The 20,562-nt window shown below is 38.1% G+C and overlaps 1 protein-coding gene across 1 annotated transcript in view; it reads left to right on the top strand.

Moving 5' to 3' along the window:
- LOC106871810 (cleavage stimulation factor subunit 2) overlaps positions 1-18,701 on the top strand; it is a 53,266-nt gene extending 34,565 nt beyond the window's left edge. The window contains exon 11 of the mRNA XM_089356682.1: positions 18,357-18,701. Coding sequence (XP_089212808.1) covers positions 18,357-18,476 — 120 coding nt within the window. The 3' untranslated portion in view covers positions 18,477-18,701. The remainder of the gene's footprint in view (positions 1-18,356) is intronic.
- Positions 18,702-20,562: the final 1,861 nt, after the last annotated feature.

Below are 20,562 nucleotides of genomic sequence, written 5' to 3'. Positions count from 1 at the left end.
TTGTATATTTTCAATTGTTACGGTGTTATGTTTCAAATGAAATTCTTTTATATGAAAGAAAATATCAGAATCAGTTTTATTTGTGTTTTCATGGAATGAGTTTACCAATATGTACATCTTGGTGACATGAGTAACAGACTATGACCTCATTACTTATTATAATCATGCCAAACACTGAACATAAACATTATCACCATTTTTATCAAAACTGTCTAATAAAACGTTAACCAATCCTAACTGTCCAGTTCAAAATGTGAAACCATATTTAATGTTTATTAGCAGAAATACCCGGCGTTGCCCGGGTTAAAGAGAATAATGAAATCTAAAAACGCCGTCTAGACTACGCATCATCTTTATATATAGAGATGTATATACACACACGCACCCAAACACACGTATATATATGTATATCAATATAAATATATGAAAGTCAATGAAGTTTCGTAAAAGAAGGTGATCATGTACATACTTTCTTGCTGTTGTGATTATAACACCTCATTGTAAACTATGTTCCTTGTTTTCCCTTGTGGAGCATATACAAATAGGTTTTTTGTTGCTGCCCACTCTTGAGCAGCCAACATACAGTTGTCCATGTGAGAAGCAGGGCTCTTCCAAGAGAAGACCAGCTACAGACAGTGTTTGACCCTGATATTTGTTTATGGACATGGCAAAAGTCACACGAAGGGGGAATTGTAGTCTTCTGAATGTAAAAGGAATGTCTGCTCCTGATGGAGTAAGAGGAATTCTTGGAATAAAGACGTCATCCCCTTTTGCACATCCAGAAAGAATGGTAGCCTCGATAACGTGTGACATCATTTTCTAAATAATGCTCATCTGTTATGTTCGGGTTAAAATTTCATCAACATCAAAAATATATGAATTTTCATGGGAGTTATGACCGTTATGCAAAGAATATAATTTCCAAATTTCATAAAGATCCATTCAGTACTTTTGACGTAGTTTTGGATAAGAAAACAAATGACTAATGTGTGTGTTTGTGTGATGGGTGTATATATGTATAGACATCTGTATGCATGTATATATATATATATATATATGTGTACATATTACATCATCATCATCATCATCATCGTTTAACGTCCGCTTTCCATGCTAGCATGGGTTGGACGATTTGACTGAGGACTGGTGAAACCGGATGGCAACACCAGGCTCCAGTCTGATTTGGCAGAGTTTCTACAGCTGGATGCCCTTCCTAACGCCAACCACTCAGAGAGTGTACATCTATATATATATATATATACATCTACACATATGTATACATATACATGTATGTATAGATCTATATATATATACATATACGTGTACATCTATATGTATACATATACATCTCTCTTTCTCTCTCTCTCTCTCTGAAAGTATCTGTCATTACAGTATCGAAATGGTGTACATATACATCTCTCTCTCTCTCTCTCTTTCTGTCTCTCTCTTTCTCTCTTTCTCTCTCTGTGAAAGTATCTGTCACTACAGTATCGAAATGTGATTGTTTCAGTTAGTGGAATAGTTTCATTTTTAAAGTGAAAGTATTTGACATGAGTGTTTTTGTTTCACTTTTGACACGTAATACTTAAATAGTGGAGGAGATATTATGTTGCCGTGTGCTCGAACTCTGCAAGAAGTTAATACTTTTTTTTGACTAAAACACAACTGGAACCCTAAGTAAGGCATGTGTAAAATTTGAATGAAATTGGTTGCGTAGTTCTCGAGTTTTAGGGATTCACACAGACAGACAGACAGACAGACACACATTCTCATTTTTATATATATAGATAATATTGAAAATTGTTATATACCTGGCCACGTATATTATGACCGCCGTAGCTTGAGGGCATTGCCACCATTTATCTCTCTCTCTTCCTTACTCTACCATCCCATCTATGCTCTGATCCTTGTTACTTGTGAGTATACCCTGGCACTTCACCACCATCCGTCTCCTGCTTCTCTCTCTCTCTCTCCCTCTTTCCCTTACTCTTCCCTTTGGCTGAGTAGCCATGTATCTCCTCTACAACAGCACACCTGTTTCTGCCCGCATCTTTGATCTCTCTCTCTCTTCCTCACTTCCTCTTTTCTTTCTCTCCTCTCTCTCTCTTCCTCACTTACTCTTTTCTTTCTCTCCTCTCTCTCTCTTCCTCTCTCTTTCCTCTCTCTGGCCAAGTAACCATGTACCTCCTCTATAGCAAGGCACCTATTTCTGCCTCTTTCTTTCTGTCATACTCTAACCCTTCATCATCTGAAACAAGATCAACTCCTCCAGTGCCCCCTCCCCTCTCAGAATTCCTTGTCTTACTAGTTACTCGGTGACCCTGTCAGTGCTGGTGCCATGTAAAAAGCATCCAGTTTACACTGTAAAGTGGTTGGCATTTGGAAGGGCATCCAGCTGTAAAAAGCACTCAGTCTATTCTGCAGAGTGGTTGATGTTGGCAAGGACATCCAGCCATAAAAACCCTGCCAGAAAAGACACAGTAGCCTGGGGTAGTCTTCTACCTGGCCAGCTCTTGTCAAACATCCTACCCATGCATGGAAGACAGACGTTAAACAATGATGATGATGTATGTGTCTATAAATATATATATATATTTTTTTTTTTTTTTTTTAATATGTATAACACATAAGAGCCTGAAAGATTGCTTTAAGATACATGGCGTATTTTATAGATATGCCTGTTCAACTATCATAATAGCATGAAACCATTAGTAGCTCTTTTGGTTGTGTATTTAATTTGATATGTATATATATATATATATATATATATATATATATTATATCCTTGTATTGGATATATAATATAACAGAGCAGGGGGAAGAAAGTATATACATGACAAACTACTATCACTATTACATGAGACTCACTGCTCTGAATCATGGCTCAGTGAAATGCTACCAACCCAAACTGCCAATCGCTCACAGATTTTTAATTTATAACAATGAGTCAGTCCACCTTGTGGGGTGGTCGGAATCTTTCCACAACATCTCCCCTTTTTACAATTAGTCTCCCTTATCTTCTCCCCTTTTGAGAATTGAATTCCACTCAGAGTTTTAATATCTCTTATGCTTAGGGTTCAATTCCAGTGTCTCTATCCTTTTCTGTTTTCTGGTGCTAGAGCGTGTAGTTTCAAATTGTTTGGATGTTGGTACCTCAAATGTGTCCTACAATACTTCATTTCTCGTGACTGTTTTTTCTGTGAATCTTTTTTTAAGCTGATTAATATGTCTTTTGTATTCGACATTTTTTTCCTTTTACCAGGAATGTCTTTCTTTCTCATTTGTTTAATTATTACACCATCCTCTCAGCTTTCTTTACCATATCTATAAGTTTTTAAAAAGAACTTTGTCACCTAACTTGAAGTATTTTTGTCCTTCATGTTATTTTTCTCACTCGATATCAGCTTATCAAAGACAGATCTGACCTTTCTAGCAAACATCAATTCTGTGGGTAACATTCCTGATGGTGTATTCAGATTAGGTGTTACTCGGTACACTCTTAGAAATCGATGGAGTGCACAATCGTCCATCACTTCATTGTTCACTTTTTCAATGCCCTCTTGAAAGTGTCAACAAAACGCTCCACTTGCCCATTTGACCTAGGATGATGGTGACATATTCAATGACAAACATTTTACAAAATTTTCTGAATTTGTCTGATGTAAATTAAGTTCCATTATCAGACACAATAATACCTGGAATACCATACCTGGCGAACAGTTCATGTGAAAAACTTACTGTAACTGCAGATGTTGACTTTTTACATTTATGCATTTCTGGCCACTTTGGAAAACTGTCCACCACAACAAGGTAATATGATTTCTTCAGTAGACCTGCATAATCAACATGCAGTCTGGCACATGGAACATCTGTTTTTGGCCACAGTTGCCATTTAGTGGTAAGTGAATTTTCAACTAAGGCACACCTTCTGCATGCTTTCACAGATTCTTCAATGTCATGGTCCATTGTTGGCCAGTATATGTAACTTTTCATTAACAATTTCATTCTTGAAATACTTGGGTGACCCGTATGAAATTCCTTTAATAATCACTTTTGTAGTGTAGCTAATACTATGCCTCTTGGTGCATACATCAATACATTGTCACAGTGAGAAATGGTTCGCATTTGTGTGGTGCATATTTTTATCTCTTTTAGCCTTCAGTATTTCTTTTCATTTTTACAATAAATTTATCATTTTCCGATTTCAATTTTATGTCTCATAAAGTAACTGGCAGTTCACGAATGATGTTACACAAAACATTTTTAATTTCATTTTCTGCCTGCAAAGCGGCAATCACGGCATCTCCAAATGGTTCGGCATTTTTCAAAATCAGTTTTAATAGACAATCTGCATGACCTAATTTCTTGAATGGTATATACTCCATCTTGCAATCACAGTTCAATAATATCTTGCCCCAGTGTTGTAATCTATTAACAGTATGGGTAGGGATTTCTTTTTTTGTTTTGGGATGGTGATCAGTCTGTTGATGAAAACTTCTACCATGCAAAAATGTGTGAAATTTTTTCACAGCAAAAATGATCGCTAAAGCTTCTTTTTTGATTTGACTATAACTTTTCTCTGCTGATATCAGAGAACATAAGGCATGAACCACTACCTTCATGTTATCATCTTTAAATTTATATAGCATATACCGTACTCAGAAGTGTCTGAAGCTACAACAATCTCCTCTGCAGGATCGAAGTGTACTAACGACAAATCAGATATTAATATTTTTTCGATTTTGGCAATTTTCTGACCAATTCCATTTCACATCTTTTTTCAGCAGATTATTCAGTGGGACTCTCACCTTATGCATATTTGGAATATAATCTTGGTAATAATTTACCAATCCTAAAAATGCTTATATGATCACTATATTAGTCAGAGGGGGCATATTTTTAATTGCTTCACCCTCGATGGGTCTGGTCGACATCCATTTCTGTCAATGATTTGTCCTAAATATCTTATTTTCGGTAAGAAAAATTCACACTTTTCTTCACTCAAAGTAGAGCCATAATCCCTAATTTTTTGGAATACATTTTGATCTCTGGGTTCACTTTTAATGAGTATATCATCCAGATATGGAATTGCGAATTCACAATCCACTAACATTGCATCCATAATCTGTTGAAAATTCGCTGGTGCAACTTTTAAGCCAAATGGTAACCTGTTGTATTTATACAGTCCTTTATGTGTGTCAATTGCTGAGTATTTAGAGCATTCATCATCTCCTCTGATTTGTAGGTACGTGTCAGAGAGATCCAATTCAGAAAATATCTTGCCACTGTTTAATTTCATGAAAATATCCTCTGGAGTAGGGAGCAGATAGTGGCATGTTTTAAATATCGGTATAGTGTTTTCTTGTATCTTCGTTTTGGTACACAGACCTAATTTATCAGACAGTATTTCAGGAAAAATATTTTTTAATTTTATTTTCAATCCGTCTGACAACTTATTTGTACTGGAGGAAGAACCATTTACATTTTTACAGAAAAGATTTCTAGGAAGGTCCCATAAATTAAACAATTCTATCTAGTCAGTGCCAAACAAGTTTGTTGTATAAACACAAAAAGCCTTTAAGATTTTTTCATGAAATGTAATGTTACTTATCAATTTGCCCTTAAAATATAATTTTTTTCCTGAAACACTACATGCAATTTTCAAGGTTTCATTTTATTTAGGTCTCCCAATCTTTTTCCATGTATCTGTGTTAATTATTAAGATGTCGCTGTCTGTATCCAAATGTAACTTTGTGTTATTAATTTTTACATACACAAATTTTCTTTGCAGCCTATTCATATTATTTGTCACTGACAATCCGTTTATGCGATTTTTTCTGATGAAGTTTTTTAGATTCTGTCCTACAGTGCAACTTTTTGTGGCCTATTTTACCATACCTATAGCATTTTATATTTTTTTCTCTTGTTACTTACTCATTATCGGTTAACATGCCTGAATCTTAGAACACTCTTTCTCTTCACTTTTATTTGTGTCATGTCATAGATTAATAATCCTCTGACATACTTCTGCTACTACCTGCAGAGTTAAATTTTGGTCCTGTTCTAATTTTGTTAATATCCGGGATCATATATCTGCATCTTTGCTTGCAGTAAGCCCTTGAACAAAAATTAAAGACTTGAGCATGTCTGGGGTTAACTCATTCAATTTGAATTTCTCACACTCTCTGTTAACCACACCGACATAAGTGATGAAATCTTTGTCATCTTTTTTGACCAAATTTAAACATTACCAGCAAGTATTAAACAGGGAGCTGCTTTCACCGAAAATTTTCAATAAAATGTTGTTTCATCAAAACAAATCTCACTTGGCTTCTTCGGCAAAATCATCATCATCATCGTTTAACATCCGTTTTCCATGCTGGCATGGGTTGGACGGTTCAACTGGAGTTTGGGAAGCCAGGAGGCTAGACCAGGCCCCAATCTGATATAATTATATTTTTCGTGTTCCGCAGGGGATAACTTTCTTAAAAGTAGTTGTACTTTTTCTCATCAGACCAACTTTTACATTCTTCTTTAAAGATTTCTTTGTATCTATGAAGTGAAGATAGTACCTTCTTCTGACTTATAGCTGAATACTTCCATTGAGTTTGCTATGCTGTCTGGCAAGTACGAACCTGAAGTATTTTCAGATTCCTTCAACATTAATTCCGGCAACTGTTGGTTTTGTTGTTGTTGTAGTTGCTGCTGTAACTGCTATTGTTGTTGCTGATGCTGCTGTTGCAAATACACCACGGAGGCCAATAAGTCTTCCATGTTAAAACGATTTTGTCTTAGGTTTTGTACCAAAAAAAGAGATTTTAAACATCCAACACAAACTTCAAACAACTTGTCACCACTTTTATATCCTTGTATTGGATATATAATATAACAAAGCAAAGGGGAAGAAAGTATATATGTGATGTACTACTATCACTATTACACAAGACTCACCACTCTCAATCACGGCTCTCAGTGAACTTCTACCAACCCAAACTGCCAATCACTCATAGTTCTTTAATTTATAACAATGAGTCAGTCCACCTTTAGTCACTTGGTGGGGATCAGAATCCTTCCACAACAATATATATATCATCATCATCGTTGTTTAACGTTTGCTTTTCATGCTGGTATGGGTTGGACGGTTTGACTGAGGACTGGCGAGCCAGAAGGCTGTACCAGGCTCCAATCTTATCTAACAAAGTTTCTACAGCTGGATACCCTTCGTAATGCCAACATATATATAAATAGATAGATAAGACTTGGAAATGGATTTCTTCCACTTCCTTTCTAAAGACAAGATGTGCTTTTACCTGTCTCTTCTCAAAGCTCATTTCTCCAGCGTTCACCACTTCACTTCATTATGGTTTAACAGCCCTCACTGTTTGTTTTTACTGTCTTGTTCTTATTGTCCTGTTTTTGTTACCACTTTGACCTGCTGCAAAAAATCCCAAATTTTATTTAATTTGCTTTGCGGGAAGAACTGTTTTAATGAAGTCACGTCTTGTCCCTACCTTTGAAATGCAGAGTAGATAAAACAGGAGACAACTGATGAAGGGAATGTTCTTTATGTTGCCTGCCTCGTTTCTCTATCTGTTTCTTTCGTTGTTTGAAAAAGGTTCATTTTCTATGTTTTTTTAATGTTCACATTCATGTATATATGCATATATATGTAGGTATGTAGATATATGTATGTATATGTGCATATACTTATTTATATTATTATATTATTTATTATTATTATATATTATTTATATATTTATATTATATTATATTATTTATATTATTATATATTATATATTTATTATTATATAGATATATATATATTTGGAGTTATTGCTGTTGCCTTCTTAGATGGGTATTATGCAACATGGATTGCAGAGTCTACATTTTGTTTGTACATTCCATCTTCTAGTATGGGCTTCTGTGATTAGCTGCCCTTCCAACCACTAGCACAGATGGAAAACAGACAGTAAAAAAACACTAAAATCCCCAGTGAAGGTGTAATAGTGTGTGTTACTTTTCCTGGTAAAAATATCCCTCTGTAATTTTAAAAATTCTGCCCAGAAGTACTTTGTTCAGAAATCTTAAAATTGTAGAAGAAGAAAGAGGTGCCATGAACATTTCTGACAAAGCTGTTTCCAGAAATTACACAGATGACAAATGTGGACTTAGTATAAAAAGAACACCACACTAAAAAATACTGATTTGGTTATAAGCTTTTAGGAATCAGAGGAAAAAAGAGGTGTCACGGATATTTTTTTGACAAAGGTACTTCCAGAAATTACACTGATAACAAATATAGAATCTATGCACCCTACTTGTCATATCTTTGGCCTTTTGCTCCTAGAGATGCCCTCCACCAATGACATACCACTGTCCATACAAGCTAACCACAAGTTTCACTTCTGTGTATCACCACATCCTTTACCAAATACCTCATAAATCGCTTGATTTACCTGTAATGACTGGCCACTGTGTTGTACTTTTCATTTAAGTTAACATTTATACATCCAACATACATCTCACTCCAATTCTTCTGCAAACTTACTCAATCAGTCCCTCAAAAGCCCTTTGTGTATCCCTAACTCTCCCACTCCACAGTTCCTACACCTTACACATCATTCTACTATTTTCTGTTCAACTCACTTTCCTGAACCACTCATAACTCTCACCTTACTCCTCTGCATGCTGGTATTTCCCATCATCTGCACCCTCACTCTTGTTCATCACCTCTACCTCTACCTGTTTACTACCTCTTTACATTCTTACGAAAGCATCTACTCTCTCATCCCCTCCTACGATCCATTGTCCTTGTCCTCTCTTACGCTCATCTTCTTGTTCCTTGAGAGTTTGCTCTGGCACCCCATCACTACCTTCCTCTTATCTTCTTCTGCCATATATTTCTTCCAAAGTAAGACACCTGTGCTTGTCCCTCTATCATACTTTAGCCTTTTGATGCCTAGTATACAGCCACTTACCATCACCTACCCCTCCCAAACTCTTCTTAGTAGTAGAAGTTTTTTCCTTTCTTTCCTTCTCATCTGTTCTTTTTTCTGTCTTGCAAATTACATGGCAACCTCACTAGTGCTAGTGGTACATAAAAAGCACTCAATACACTGTGAAGTGGTTGCTATTAGGAAGGGCACCAAGCTACAGAAACTATGTCAGAGATGACATAGGAAGTTGACATTGCCTCGCAGCTTACCAGTTCCCTCTCAAACTGCCCTACTCATCCATGCCAGCAGAGAAAGCAGATGTTAAATGATGACGATAATGATGATGATGCACTTACATATACATCCAAATTTTCTACACCTCTATCCTATTCTGCTTCATATTCACTTTTTTCCTGGACCTCACATCTCTCTCTCTCTCTCTCCAGGTGGGCAAGCCATGTATTCACCTCTTAAGCAAGATTAGTTTCTTATCCCTCCATTCTATACCCATTCAATTAAGGGGTCTTATCTTGTAGATACTTGGTAACCTCATCAGTGCTGGTGCCACATAAAAAGCAACCATTCCACTTTGTGAAGTGTTTGGCAGCTGTAGAAACCATGTGAAAACAGACATAGAACCTGGTGCAGCCCTCTAACTCATTCATTCTTGTTGAACCATTTAAATCTATGCCAGCATGGAAAAGGGGGTTCTAAATGGTGGTGGTGCTGGTGCTGGTGATAATGATATATGTGTGTGTATGTATACATGTATACATTGTTCTCCCAGTCAGTGTCCTGCATATCACAGGCCTTTAATGAGGACTTGACACAGTCCTTAAATCACAGCCTTGGTTTCTGCCGGAGTCTCTTTCCATTCACAAGTTCTCTATATAGCATCTGCTTAGGAATCCTGCTATCCTTCATTCTAATAAGGTGTCCAGTCCAACGTAACCAGTGCTTGTGCACCATCGCCTCAATACTCAAGATATCAGCTGTCCTCAGGACCTGTGTGTCTGGAATTTTTGAGGTCCAGCCAACATTCAGAATGTGTCTGAGACATCTCTGATGAAAGCGTTCAAGGACCCTTACCTGACGTTTGTACAGAGTCCATGTCTCGCATGAGTAGAGGAGCGATGTCAGTACACATGCACGGTACACAGCAACTTTTGTTTGCCTTGCTATGCCATGCTGGGACCAGACACAAGACTGAAGAGACCGGAAGGAACACTGGGAGAACAATGCCTGTCATCGCCACGGATGGAGGAAGCAGGTTAAGGAGGGGATTGACACTTTTGAGAGAGCAGGTATCCAGCATGAAGAACTTAAGTGAGCTGCGCGAAAGCGCACGGCTCGTATAGTGAATGGGGAAAGCTTGGTCTGCAATGTTTGCAGTTGTGTATGCTTGTCAAGAGCAGGGCTCATTAGCAACCAACGGAGCTGCAAATGCAAAATATAAGTAAGTCCTAGAGCGCACAATGTTCCTGAAGGTCAGTAATGGTCTTCCTTGGTCACGAGTGGACGGCCATCATGTATACATATATGTTTATATATGTATAGTTTTAAAAAGAAAAGGATAAAGATCCTTCCTGAGTCATACAGACTCATAGGGCTGGTTTCCATGGTACATATATTTCCCCACCTGGACAGGACACCAGCCCATCACAGGATTGATCATTTTTGCCAGCTGAGTGAACTGGAGTAGTGTGAAATGAAGTGTTTTGCTAAAAAGAACACAATGCATCACCTGGTCTGGAAATCAAAACCACAATTTTACAGTCATGTGTCCAACACCCTAAGCACTAAACCATGTCTCCACTCTTTATAGTTTATTGTTCCATTATTAGTTGGATCAACAAAAGAAATACTCCATCCAGTGAGAGATAAATATCATTTAATATACTACACAGTAATTAGATACAAGCAACTAATAGTTTCATGCTTTAGAAACACAATAAACCAGCAGATTTACATATCATGCCTTGAGACTGCAAGTAATCCTTCAGGCTTGAATTCACAACATGGCTAGTCATATATAAAGAAACAAGAAGGATGCTGTTATATGAGAAAGCATGTTAAAAAAGAAGAGCAAGGGGAATGAGAAAAAGCAGAAAATTAAAAACAGAAGTTAAATAAAAAAGAAAAGAAGAAAAAACCAGAGTCATGTCCCCTTTGTCTATCAAAATTAATTAATATTGCAGGTGTAGTGTAATTCAATGGGGAAGGAGACCAAAGTCTGTGAAATAGCATTGTTCAATCTGGAGCAGGTGGTGTCTTCCAGTTCAACAAAAGAAATTTGCCTTTCAGTAAAAAGTTTTATACAACTGCTGTCCCAATATGAATTACATTATCACTTGCAAGCGACACCAAGAGCCCACTCTTTGTTGTAACTGTTGAGACTGTGAAACTTGCCTATTCAATTAGGCATGCTTGATAATCTTAGTTATTTATGAAGTTAAAGTCACTTCAGAAGGCATAATTCTTCTTTTGGATTTCTTTATGCCAGTTTATGCGAAGACAATTTAAAAAAAAGATACATGAACCTCTAGTCTTCTCATGGATAGCAATAAAGTCACATAGTTGGCTAGCTATATATGGGAGCTGAAGACCACACACAATCAAGTGGATCTTCATGGAAATCCATGCCATGTGTAAATGGAACACAGAGAGGCAAGCTATGTTTAACTGAAAGATCTCACTTTTTTAAAATTCATGAATTCCACTGCACTACTTCATTCCAGATCTGAAACTTTTAGTAAATGTAATCACATGGACAAATTTTTTTTTTAGAGCCAAAAAACCAAACTGAAGTTAAATTCATATAATAAAAGTTAGCATTAGCTTCTGCTAATTCTTTTACATTCAACATTTGCAAAGCTAACTTTTTTTAGTTAGCAGATTAGCGGTTAGCGAAGCTAACTTTTTGGTTACACATTTGCTTGTCAGTTGCTTGGCTGTAACCAGTTGAGCATGTCCCTTAGTGGCTGACAATGTGTGCATCTCTGATCATGAGCAGGAGTAGTGTGGGAGCATCATAGCCATGTGTTGAGGAATTCTTTTGGATTTGAATAATTTGCCTCTGGAAACATGGGTGTTTTGTTCATCATCATTAAACATATCTTATTCAGGGACCTTATGAGTAGGATGGGCTACTCAACCTAAAGCAAATTCTAACTGGACCCTACTTGCAAGGTCATGCGCTATCTTGATATGAGATCATTATGTCATATATGGTTGTGATGCTTGTGCCTAGTGTACCCTTATTGGACAGGTGTCATGGTGGGTATATTGGGCTTCATATATTTGTACCCCAGTGTCCCCTTGATGGCATGCATTCCTCTCTCACTCAATAGTGATGATAATAATTTCTTTTATTAGCATCAGGGGCATAGAATAAGGGGGCATCACAAGAACAAACAACAATTTGCATGGGGATTAACATAAAGGATAGGGAGAAAGAAATGGAAAAGATAGTGAAATGCAATAGAAGTATACATAGTATACAAAGTATGTGATAACATGAATGATACAGTCCTCCTGATACAAGAGAAACTCCAACTAGGGTCAATCAAGGAACCCTACAGGTCCAGGATTATCCTGACCACCAAAGGTGCAAACCCTGTCTCATGCTCTCTGATCTACAGGCACATACTTATAACAGGGCCATTCACTGTAACCATTTTTGCCACAGTCATCCATCTTTTCACAAATCCACTGAGATGTAGCACTTCTCTTTCTACCCTTACTTTCTCTTTCAAGTGGAACATAAAAAAGTCGATGAGAGCTTGACTGAAAAGGAAGATGTCTTTCCTCAATCCTTTCAGCCTCATCCACCACACAACTTCTTTCACCAAAGCCACTAGACAGAGGAAACTGCCTGCTCTACCTTGTTAAAGGTGGGTGGTGAGGTGATCCTGACAATGGATTCAGCTTATTGTCAGATTCGTTCTACACTCAATATGAGCTGTTCAACATAACTCCATAAGTCAGCAATACTCATACACTGCGCAAGTGTATGCAGAATGGTTTCTGCATGCAATAATAACAATCCTTTTTGTTATAGGCACAAAGCCTGAAATTTGGGGGGAGGGGGCTAGTCAATTACATCTACCCCAGTATTTGACTAGTACTTATTTTGTCAACCCCCAAAAGGATGAAAGGCAAAGTCAGCCTCAGCAGAATTTGAACTCAGGACTACTCATCAGAGTGGACAAAATGCTTGGCAGTATTTTGTCCAGTGTGCTAACAGTTCTGCCAACTTGCCACCTTAATAATGATGACAACAATGATGATTTTTATTTGTCATCAGGACAACAGATAAGGAGGGGATACAAAGGTAGATAAAGGTGTGGGGATTTACATTGAATGAACGAAATTAAAAGGTATGCAAAGTATAAAATGAAAACAGAAGAAATAAGTATACATAGTGCATGTCAGTCAAAAAAAAAAGTGATAGTGATGTGGTCCTGATACTGGGGGACCTTTAAGGACCATTGAGGAACCCCACCACTCAAGATCTTGAACACCAAGGACAAGTGCCCTCTCCACTTTTTCTTCTCTGACTTAAGGCCACAGGACTGGCATTATTGCTGTCACTGATCCCCTTATTGATTGCCTCAACAGTTTTATTGGGGACTTCATCATGTCTCCAGCAATAGCATTCTTTACTCAGAGCCTTGGAGCAGCTGTTTTGGATGTGCTTGTGGATCCCTGTCTAAGAACACATGGAGCATGTGGCAGTTTTCACTTATCTCCCATGTAAATAGGTTGGATTGGCTGGAGAGGATATCATAGACCTTCAAGAACTTCATCCTCTGTGAGTTCCATTTCCAGATGTCTTGCCAGGTGACATTCTACTCCATTGCTTGTTCCTACTTGATCAGAAGCATCCCCGTTTCCACATTGCCACTGCTCTGCTTGCCCACTCTTCTGCCATTCAAGCACCAGATTCTGTATCTTCTTCCTGCTAGCCTTATCATATTGGGTTGTTGTAGTGTTTTGAAATCCAACCCTGCCCTGTGCCACTCTCCCAAGGAGGACTTTGTGTTTCAGTAGCTCTGCTACCTACAACACTGCTCTGATTGCCTTCTACATCCTATAGTCACTGCAATCCCTGCACTAGTCACTTGGGTATTCCTAGAACTGGTGTACCCATGACACTCAAAGTGTGAGGCAAACCTGGCCAACTATGAGGATGGTTGCTCACCATGTGCTCTAAGCTCTCAACTGCTGTCACAGAGACTTCATAAAGCAGGGGCCAGAGTATTCTTGGGAGGATTACATGCTGGTAAGCTTGAGTTGATGTCCTTCAAACTGCAGTTGAAGTTCTTCCCAAGACTTTTCCCTGGTTTTCCTGTGATAGACAGGATCTAATCTCCTCATTCCTTGAAGTGGAACTTGTTAATGACTTTCCCTTTCTTCAAAACTATGTACTAGGACTTTGTAGATTTGAAACTCATTCATGCCCATGCCACAAACTTCTTTAGTACCAAAAAGATCCACTTGGCTACCTGCACTGTTGTTGTCACTGAAAAGTCATCCATGAAGGCTCTGATGAGTAGTTGCCCTACCCTTGTCTTGCTGAGGAGATCCCAATACTTCTCTGCAAATTTGACCAGCATGTTCATTGCTAATGCAAAGAGGGACACTGAGGTGAGGCATCCGTTTCCCTCTTTGCATTAACAATGGAAATGCTAGTCAAATCTGCAGAGAGGTATTGGGATTATTCCCATTTAGCTGGTCCCACTCAAATGTCAGTTGACCAGAGGAAACCCTCAGCCTGATTCTCCCGTAGTAGTTCCTAATAAGGTCTTAGTTTGTTGGGTACTTGGTATCTCTTTAGTGCAACTTAACCAGCTTGTGTAGTATTGAGCCATAGGCATTGGTCAGATCCATCCACGGTACAACCAGGTCTCCTCTTTCCTGTTGTGCCTCTCTGATGAGCTGCATCACCATACTGTGTGTTCAAGGCAACCAAAGATTCCTGATATGCCTCCCTTCTGTACTGATATACTTATTGTTCAGCAGGAAGTTGGAGTCTTTTAGACACAATGCTGAAGAAAACCTTACTCTCCACATTGAACAAAGAAATGATTTGAAACTGATTAATATTTTCAGCTCCCTTTTCTTTGGGTATGTGTACTTCAGCACCTCACGATTGGGCAATCTTTCAAATGCAGCTGTCACCCTTTTCTTCCTGTGGCTCTCTTCTCTCATCAGTAACCAGAATTCTCTCCTGGGTATTGCCTGAAGATCTGCTAAGCTACCCTCTTCTACTCCCTTATTTATTATACATATTATATACATGCCGCATAATGTAATATATATTATTTGAAACAATATATTTGTGTGTGTATGCACGTGCACATATGTGTAAAAATATGTGTCTGAATGTGCATGAATGTTGCAATTTTCTCCTCACTGTTTCAGTAAAATAATGTTGATATTTATATTCTCTCTTGACATTAAAACCAGTTGGTCTATGCTTTTGAAGATCTTTGGAATATAAAAGATCCATTGCCTGAAAAACAGCTGAGGGTTGGTGACAGGTAGAGCATCTGGTCTGATAATCATCTCTCAAAATCAGTTTCTGTCTAAGCCACATTAGCATGGAAAAATAGATGTTGGAAACCTAACAAATTCATATATCATATATGTGTGTGAGTGTGTATATAGGACAGCGAGCTGGCAGAATTGTTAGCCCACCAAGCAAAATGCTTAGCAGCCTTTCATCTGTCTTCATGTTCTAAGTTTAAATTTTACTGAGGTCAACTTTGCCTTTCATCCTTTCAGGATCGATGAAATAAGCACCAGTTAAGCACTGGGGTTGATGTAATGGACTAGCCATCTCCCCTCAAATTCCAGGCTTTGTACCAATAGTAGAATATGACAGATCGTTGCCAGTGCCCCTGGACTGGCTCATGTGCGGGCGACACATGAAGTCTTTCAAGCGGGATCGTTGCCAGTGCCCCTGGATTGGCTCATGTGCGGGCGACACATGAAATCTTCCGAGCGGGATCGTTGCCGGTGCCCCTGGGCTGGCTCTTGTGTGGGTGACACATGAGGTTTTTCGAGCGAGATCGTTGCTAGTGCCCCTGGACTGGCTCTTGTGCTGGTTACACATGAAATTTCTTCGAGCAAGATCGTTGCTGGTGCCCCTGAACTGGCTCTTGTGTGGGGTTGTTGTGGGATTTTCGAGCAGGATCGTTGCTGGTGCCCCTGGACTGGCTCTTGTGCAGGTGACACATGAGGTTTCTCGAGCGAGATGAGCGTGGCCATTGCCAGTACCACCTGACTGGCCTTCGTGCGGGTGACACGTAAAAGCACCCACTACACTCTCTGAGTGGTTGGCGTTAGGAAAGGCATCCAGCTGTAGAAACACTGCCAAATCAGATTGGAGCCTGGTGTAGCCATCTGGTTTCACCAGTCCTCAGTCAAATCGTCCAACCCATGCTAGCATGGAAAGCGGACGTTAAACGACAACGACGATATAAGGTTGAGAAATCTATTACATAACTCTACTGCTACATACATTGGTGCAACTAAAAACTTTAAACATCGCTACGCAGCACATATGCACTCTTTTAGATACGACAAACACAGTAAATCTACATTAGCCAATCATATTCATCACCTCAAAAGCAAAAATACCCAATACACCTTAAAATGGTCCATCTTAGATTCTGGAACTCCATACCAGGGCCAGCGCTCCAACTGCAAGCTTTGCCTAACGGAGGCGTTCCATATTTTAAAATACAATTCTCCCACTCTACTTAATCAATATAACGAAGCATTAGCAACTGCAATCACCGCTCTTTCCACACATTTAAGTTCTATCACAAGCAAAATTGCACAAACAATCACGCAACATAATTACACGACCCCCAACAGGCAACCTATTCAACCTGGCAAAAACATCCATCTTTTACTATCTTTTGAATAGGATTATTTTCTTTCGATCATATCACCACATATATATACCCCCAAATCTATTTCTTCTACTCTCTAATTCACAACTACACCACCAACGCATACAGACTACGTTGTTTCTCTCAATCCCCTTCCACCATCTATAAATAGGTTTGGCTGCATTCTTGAATATGATACTATTAACTACCTTTCCCACCCATCTCTCCCTTTATCTCTGTCCTTGGTTTATCACTCATACCCCCACCACCTATATACTACATACGCGCCTTCCTTCCTACTCACTAGACCTTTTAACCTCATCTCCCCCCATCCCTCCTTCTCTCTATATACTCATCCCCTCTATCCTGTAAGATCAACTGACCATTAAAATATACCGCTACGATCCTTCACCTCTATCTCTCCTCCATCCCCTTTCACATTCCGTCTTCATGACTTGACCTAATTACCGCTCATCCTTCACTTAACTTGGCCATTCTTCAAGTAAACAAGCTAAAATCCATCGCAGTATAGCATATATTCACCTCTGCTATCTATGCTATATCAGCCTTCGTTCCAACATCTATTTCCGGATTATCCCCATAAGGATTACTTTACACGGATTTCTACACGGATATTTACTACTGGAATGAAACTACACTTCAAGTACTGTTCTCTCTTTTTTCAGCGCATCGCACTCTTTACCACTTCATACTAAAAATATCCGCCTATGGATATAATAATAGATTACTTTATTTTTTCTGTCTCCGATGAAGGGAAGTACTGGATCTTCCCAGAAACAGCTGTAAGACTCTATCCATAAAATACTTCTCCAACCTTACCATTGCTCTCTTTATCTTTTTATTTTTATATATTTACATATATATATATATATATATAAAATTAGGAAATGGAATTGACACAATCCAAGCTACAAATGTTTCATAGCTAGCAGAACCTTGGAAGTTGGAAGTAGTAATTGCCTAAATGAGGGCTAATCTTCAAGCTACTTATCAGGCTAAAGCTTAATCAAACATTCATTTGATTAAGATATCTTTGGCCCAACAAGTAGCTAGCAGATTATCTCTCACTTCGGGCAATTACTGCTTCTGAGGTTTCGCTAGTTATGAAACATACGTTGCCTGGATTTTATCCACTCCATTCCCTAATTTTGCATTTTTATTTGCATACACAGCAACCCCAGCTGCTTACTGTAAACTATAAAACAATTTTTTCAGCTTATTGAACTTTGATATGGGAAAAATTTACAACCTTCTACATTAATAAACCACTATTGTTCCTAAAAGTTGTTTTTTAAACCTTCTACGGACTGTAAGTTAATATTGACTGACATCTTTTTCATTAATTTATACAGTTTTATGTAATAAATGACTCTTTTAAAGAAAAAGAATTTCATCACTGATATTTAAATCTAAACAAATTCAGTTTTAGAATATTTTAAATTTTGAATATTCATATCAATTTTTTTTTTTTTTAATTTTTTTTTTTTTATTGCAGGCTGCTCTGATAATGCAAGTGCTGCAACTAACAGATCAACAAATTTCTATGTTACCACCTGAACAGAGACAGAGTATTCTTATTTTAAAGGATCAAATTGCCAAAAGTGCTCAGACCTAAACAGTATGAAAATGTCTCCAAAGGAAGGTCCTTTCCATCTGATCAGCTAGGTGCAGTGACCAAATCTCCCTCAGACCACACCCTACTATCAGAATAAAAGATGGAATGCCTTTGATTATAGATCTGTTTGATGAGGGTAAATCTGACCCTTAAGTAACTACAACATATGAAAAAAATCCTTTTTCTATTCTGTTTCTAAAAATAAATATATTTGTTATTAAAAAACCTGTTATTTCTTCAGTTTCTCTTGTATCAACTCTGCTATCATAGGGAATTGCAAAGTCCACGATCTTACATTGTTTGTGTATTTTGTCTACTATAATCATATCTGGTCTTAGTAATATGATCAGTCTTTATGGAGAAGTCTCATAAGATCATATAATTCTCATTTTCTTTCACAACTTCTAGTTTGTGTTCATACCATTTTCCTGTTGTTTTGAAGCCACACCTACACAGTATGCTGGTGCTCATACTCTTTTAGTGCTAGTTTACTTGTCTCTTTTCCTACAGATTCTACATTTGCTGCCTGAGCTTTGTGTATCTCTGCCTTCAGATTTGTTCTAATTGCTTCTTCCTGAGTGACTATGATTAGCGTTTTGTTTGGTCTCTCTTTTCAGATTCCCTTATGTCAGCCTGTGTCAGTGTTCATTGCATCCAACATTGTCTTTGTATTGCATGAATTGGCCAAGTAATTTCATTTCTTTCCTTCTGCTTGTTCTGTTGTTCTCCCTTCTTTCCTTGAATTCTACTGTTTCAGTAGCTTTCTGGGCATCTCTTGCAGCCAGTAGTATTATTTCCTTACTCTGAGCAACATAGTGTTTCAACCCCACTATCATAATACTAATGATGAAAAAGCATTTAGTAATCCTCTACCTCGTTCCTTTCTTGGTAGGTAGAGTCTGTCGATATTACTATTAGGGTGGTGTGTGTTGTGATTATGATCTTGGGATGCCATTCGTGATGATGCATCTGTATGCTCTGTGGCTGACACAATCTGTGGAAATATCTAGATTACTCCAATGTCAACAAAGAAAACAAAGGCAAACAGTGGGCATCTTTCATATGACACGTCTTTCCGCAGCTCATCTTCTTGAACAAGCTACAATCAAAGGTCAAGTGTGGACCAAGATTGGCTGTTTGGCATCTAGAATGTTGCCAGGCACTTACAGCATTGTACCAGCCAGAAAAACAACTCAAGATATCTGTAGAGGGTTAGTTAAGGGATGAGCAACAATGGCCTGTGATTATTGACTCTGGGCATCAATGAGAACAGTCTATTCATTCTGAAGGAATCTCAGGTTGAAGACAATGGACATCTTCCAATTCCAGTGCTTCAAGGAGTATTAGCTGTTCGAGACAAGCTTTTCAGACTTTCAAATATCAACAGCCAAACCTGTCTGAGATGCATTCCTACATGAATCTTTCAGCATTTGTGCATTAGCAACTTACAGGCTTGTGTCTGACAGCTACTATCTTGTGTGAGATGAATTCAGCTGCCTGCCGAATGTATAGTGAAGATCAACGCATCACCTTCGTTTAGCAGAGAAGGGAGCTTAGTGAAGAAGAATGTATGATGGACCCATCTGAAAGGTTTGAAGATAAGTTCTTTCTTATTTGGCCAAGCTCTCTTTAATTTCTTCAAATATAATTTGAAAAGGAAAGTGAAAGTAGAGAGGGAGTTACTGCTTTCTAGTATGTTTATCGAAAAGTAGAAGATATTGGTATGACTGGTGAGCTGGATGGGCCTACTCTGATTATGCTTTTCAAAATAGGTGGAAAGAAACAGGAAGATGATATTTCTGATGCCAGAATAATCCAGGACTTTTTGTGTGGAGTTTTCCATGAATTATCCTATGTGGACTGTCCCACTATTGGGGATTCTGTTTCTATTTTGATTCTGAGTTCTATTTCTATATTCTCGTTGTTCCTCCTTTTGACCAATGTAAAGTCCACCTTTTGTGCAACTCATATTTATTTTTAATTTCTTGTAATAAAGATTTCATATTCCTCAATGTCTTAGGCACTTGTGACTGGTGGCCTTAGCAAAAGAGGTTGTGTGGTGGACAAATGTTGAAAGGGCTGAAAA

Source organism: Octopus bimaculoides, chromosome 8, assembly GCF_046866305.1.
Source record: "Octopus bimaculoides isolate indiv1 chromosome 8, ASM4686630v1, whole genome shotgun sequence".
NCBI lineage: Eukaryota > Metazoa > Mollusca > Cephalopoda > Octopoda > Octopodidae > Octopus > Octopus bimaculoides.
The sequence above is the reverse complement of the archived record's forward strand: the minus strand, read 5'-3'. Positions and strand labels throughout refer to the sequence as shown.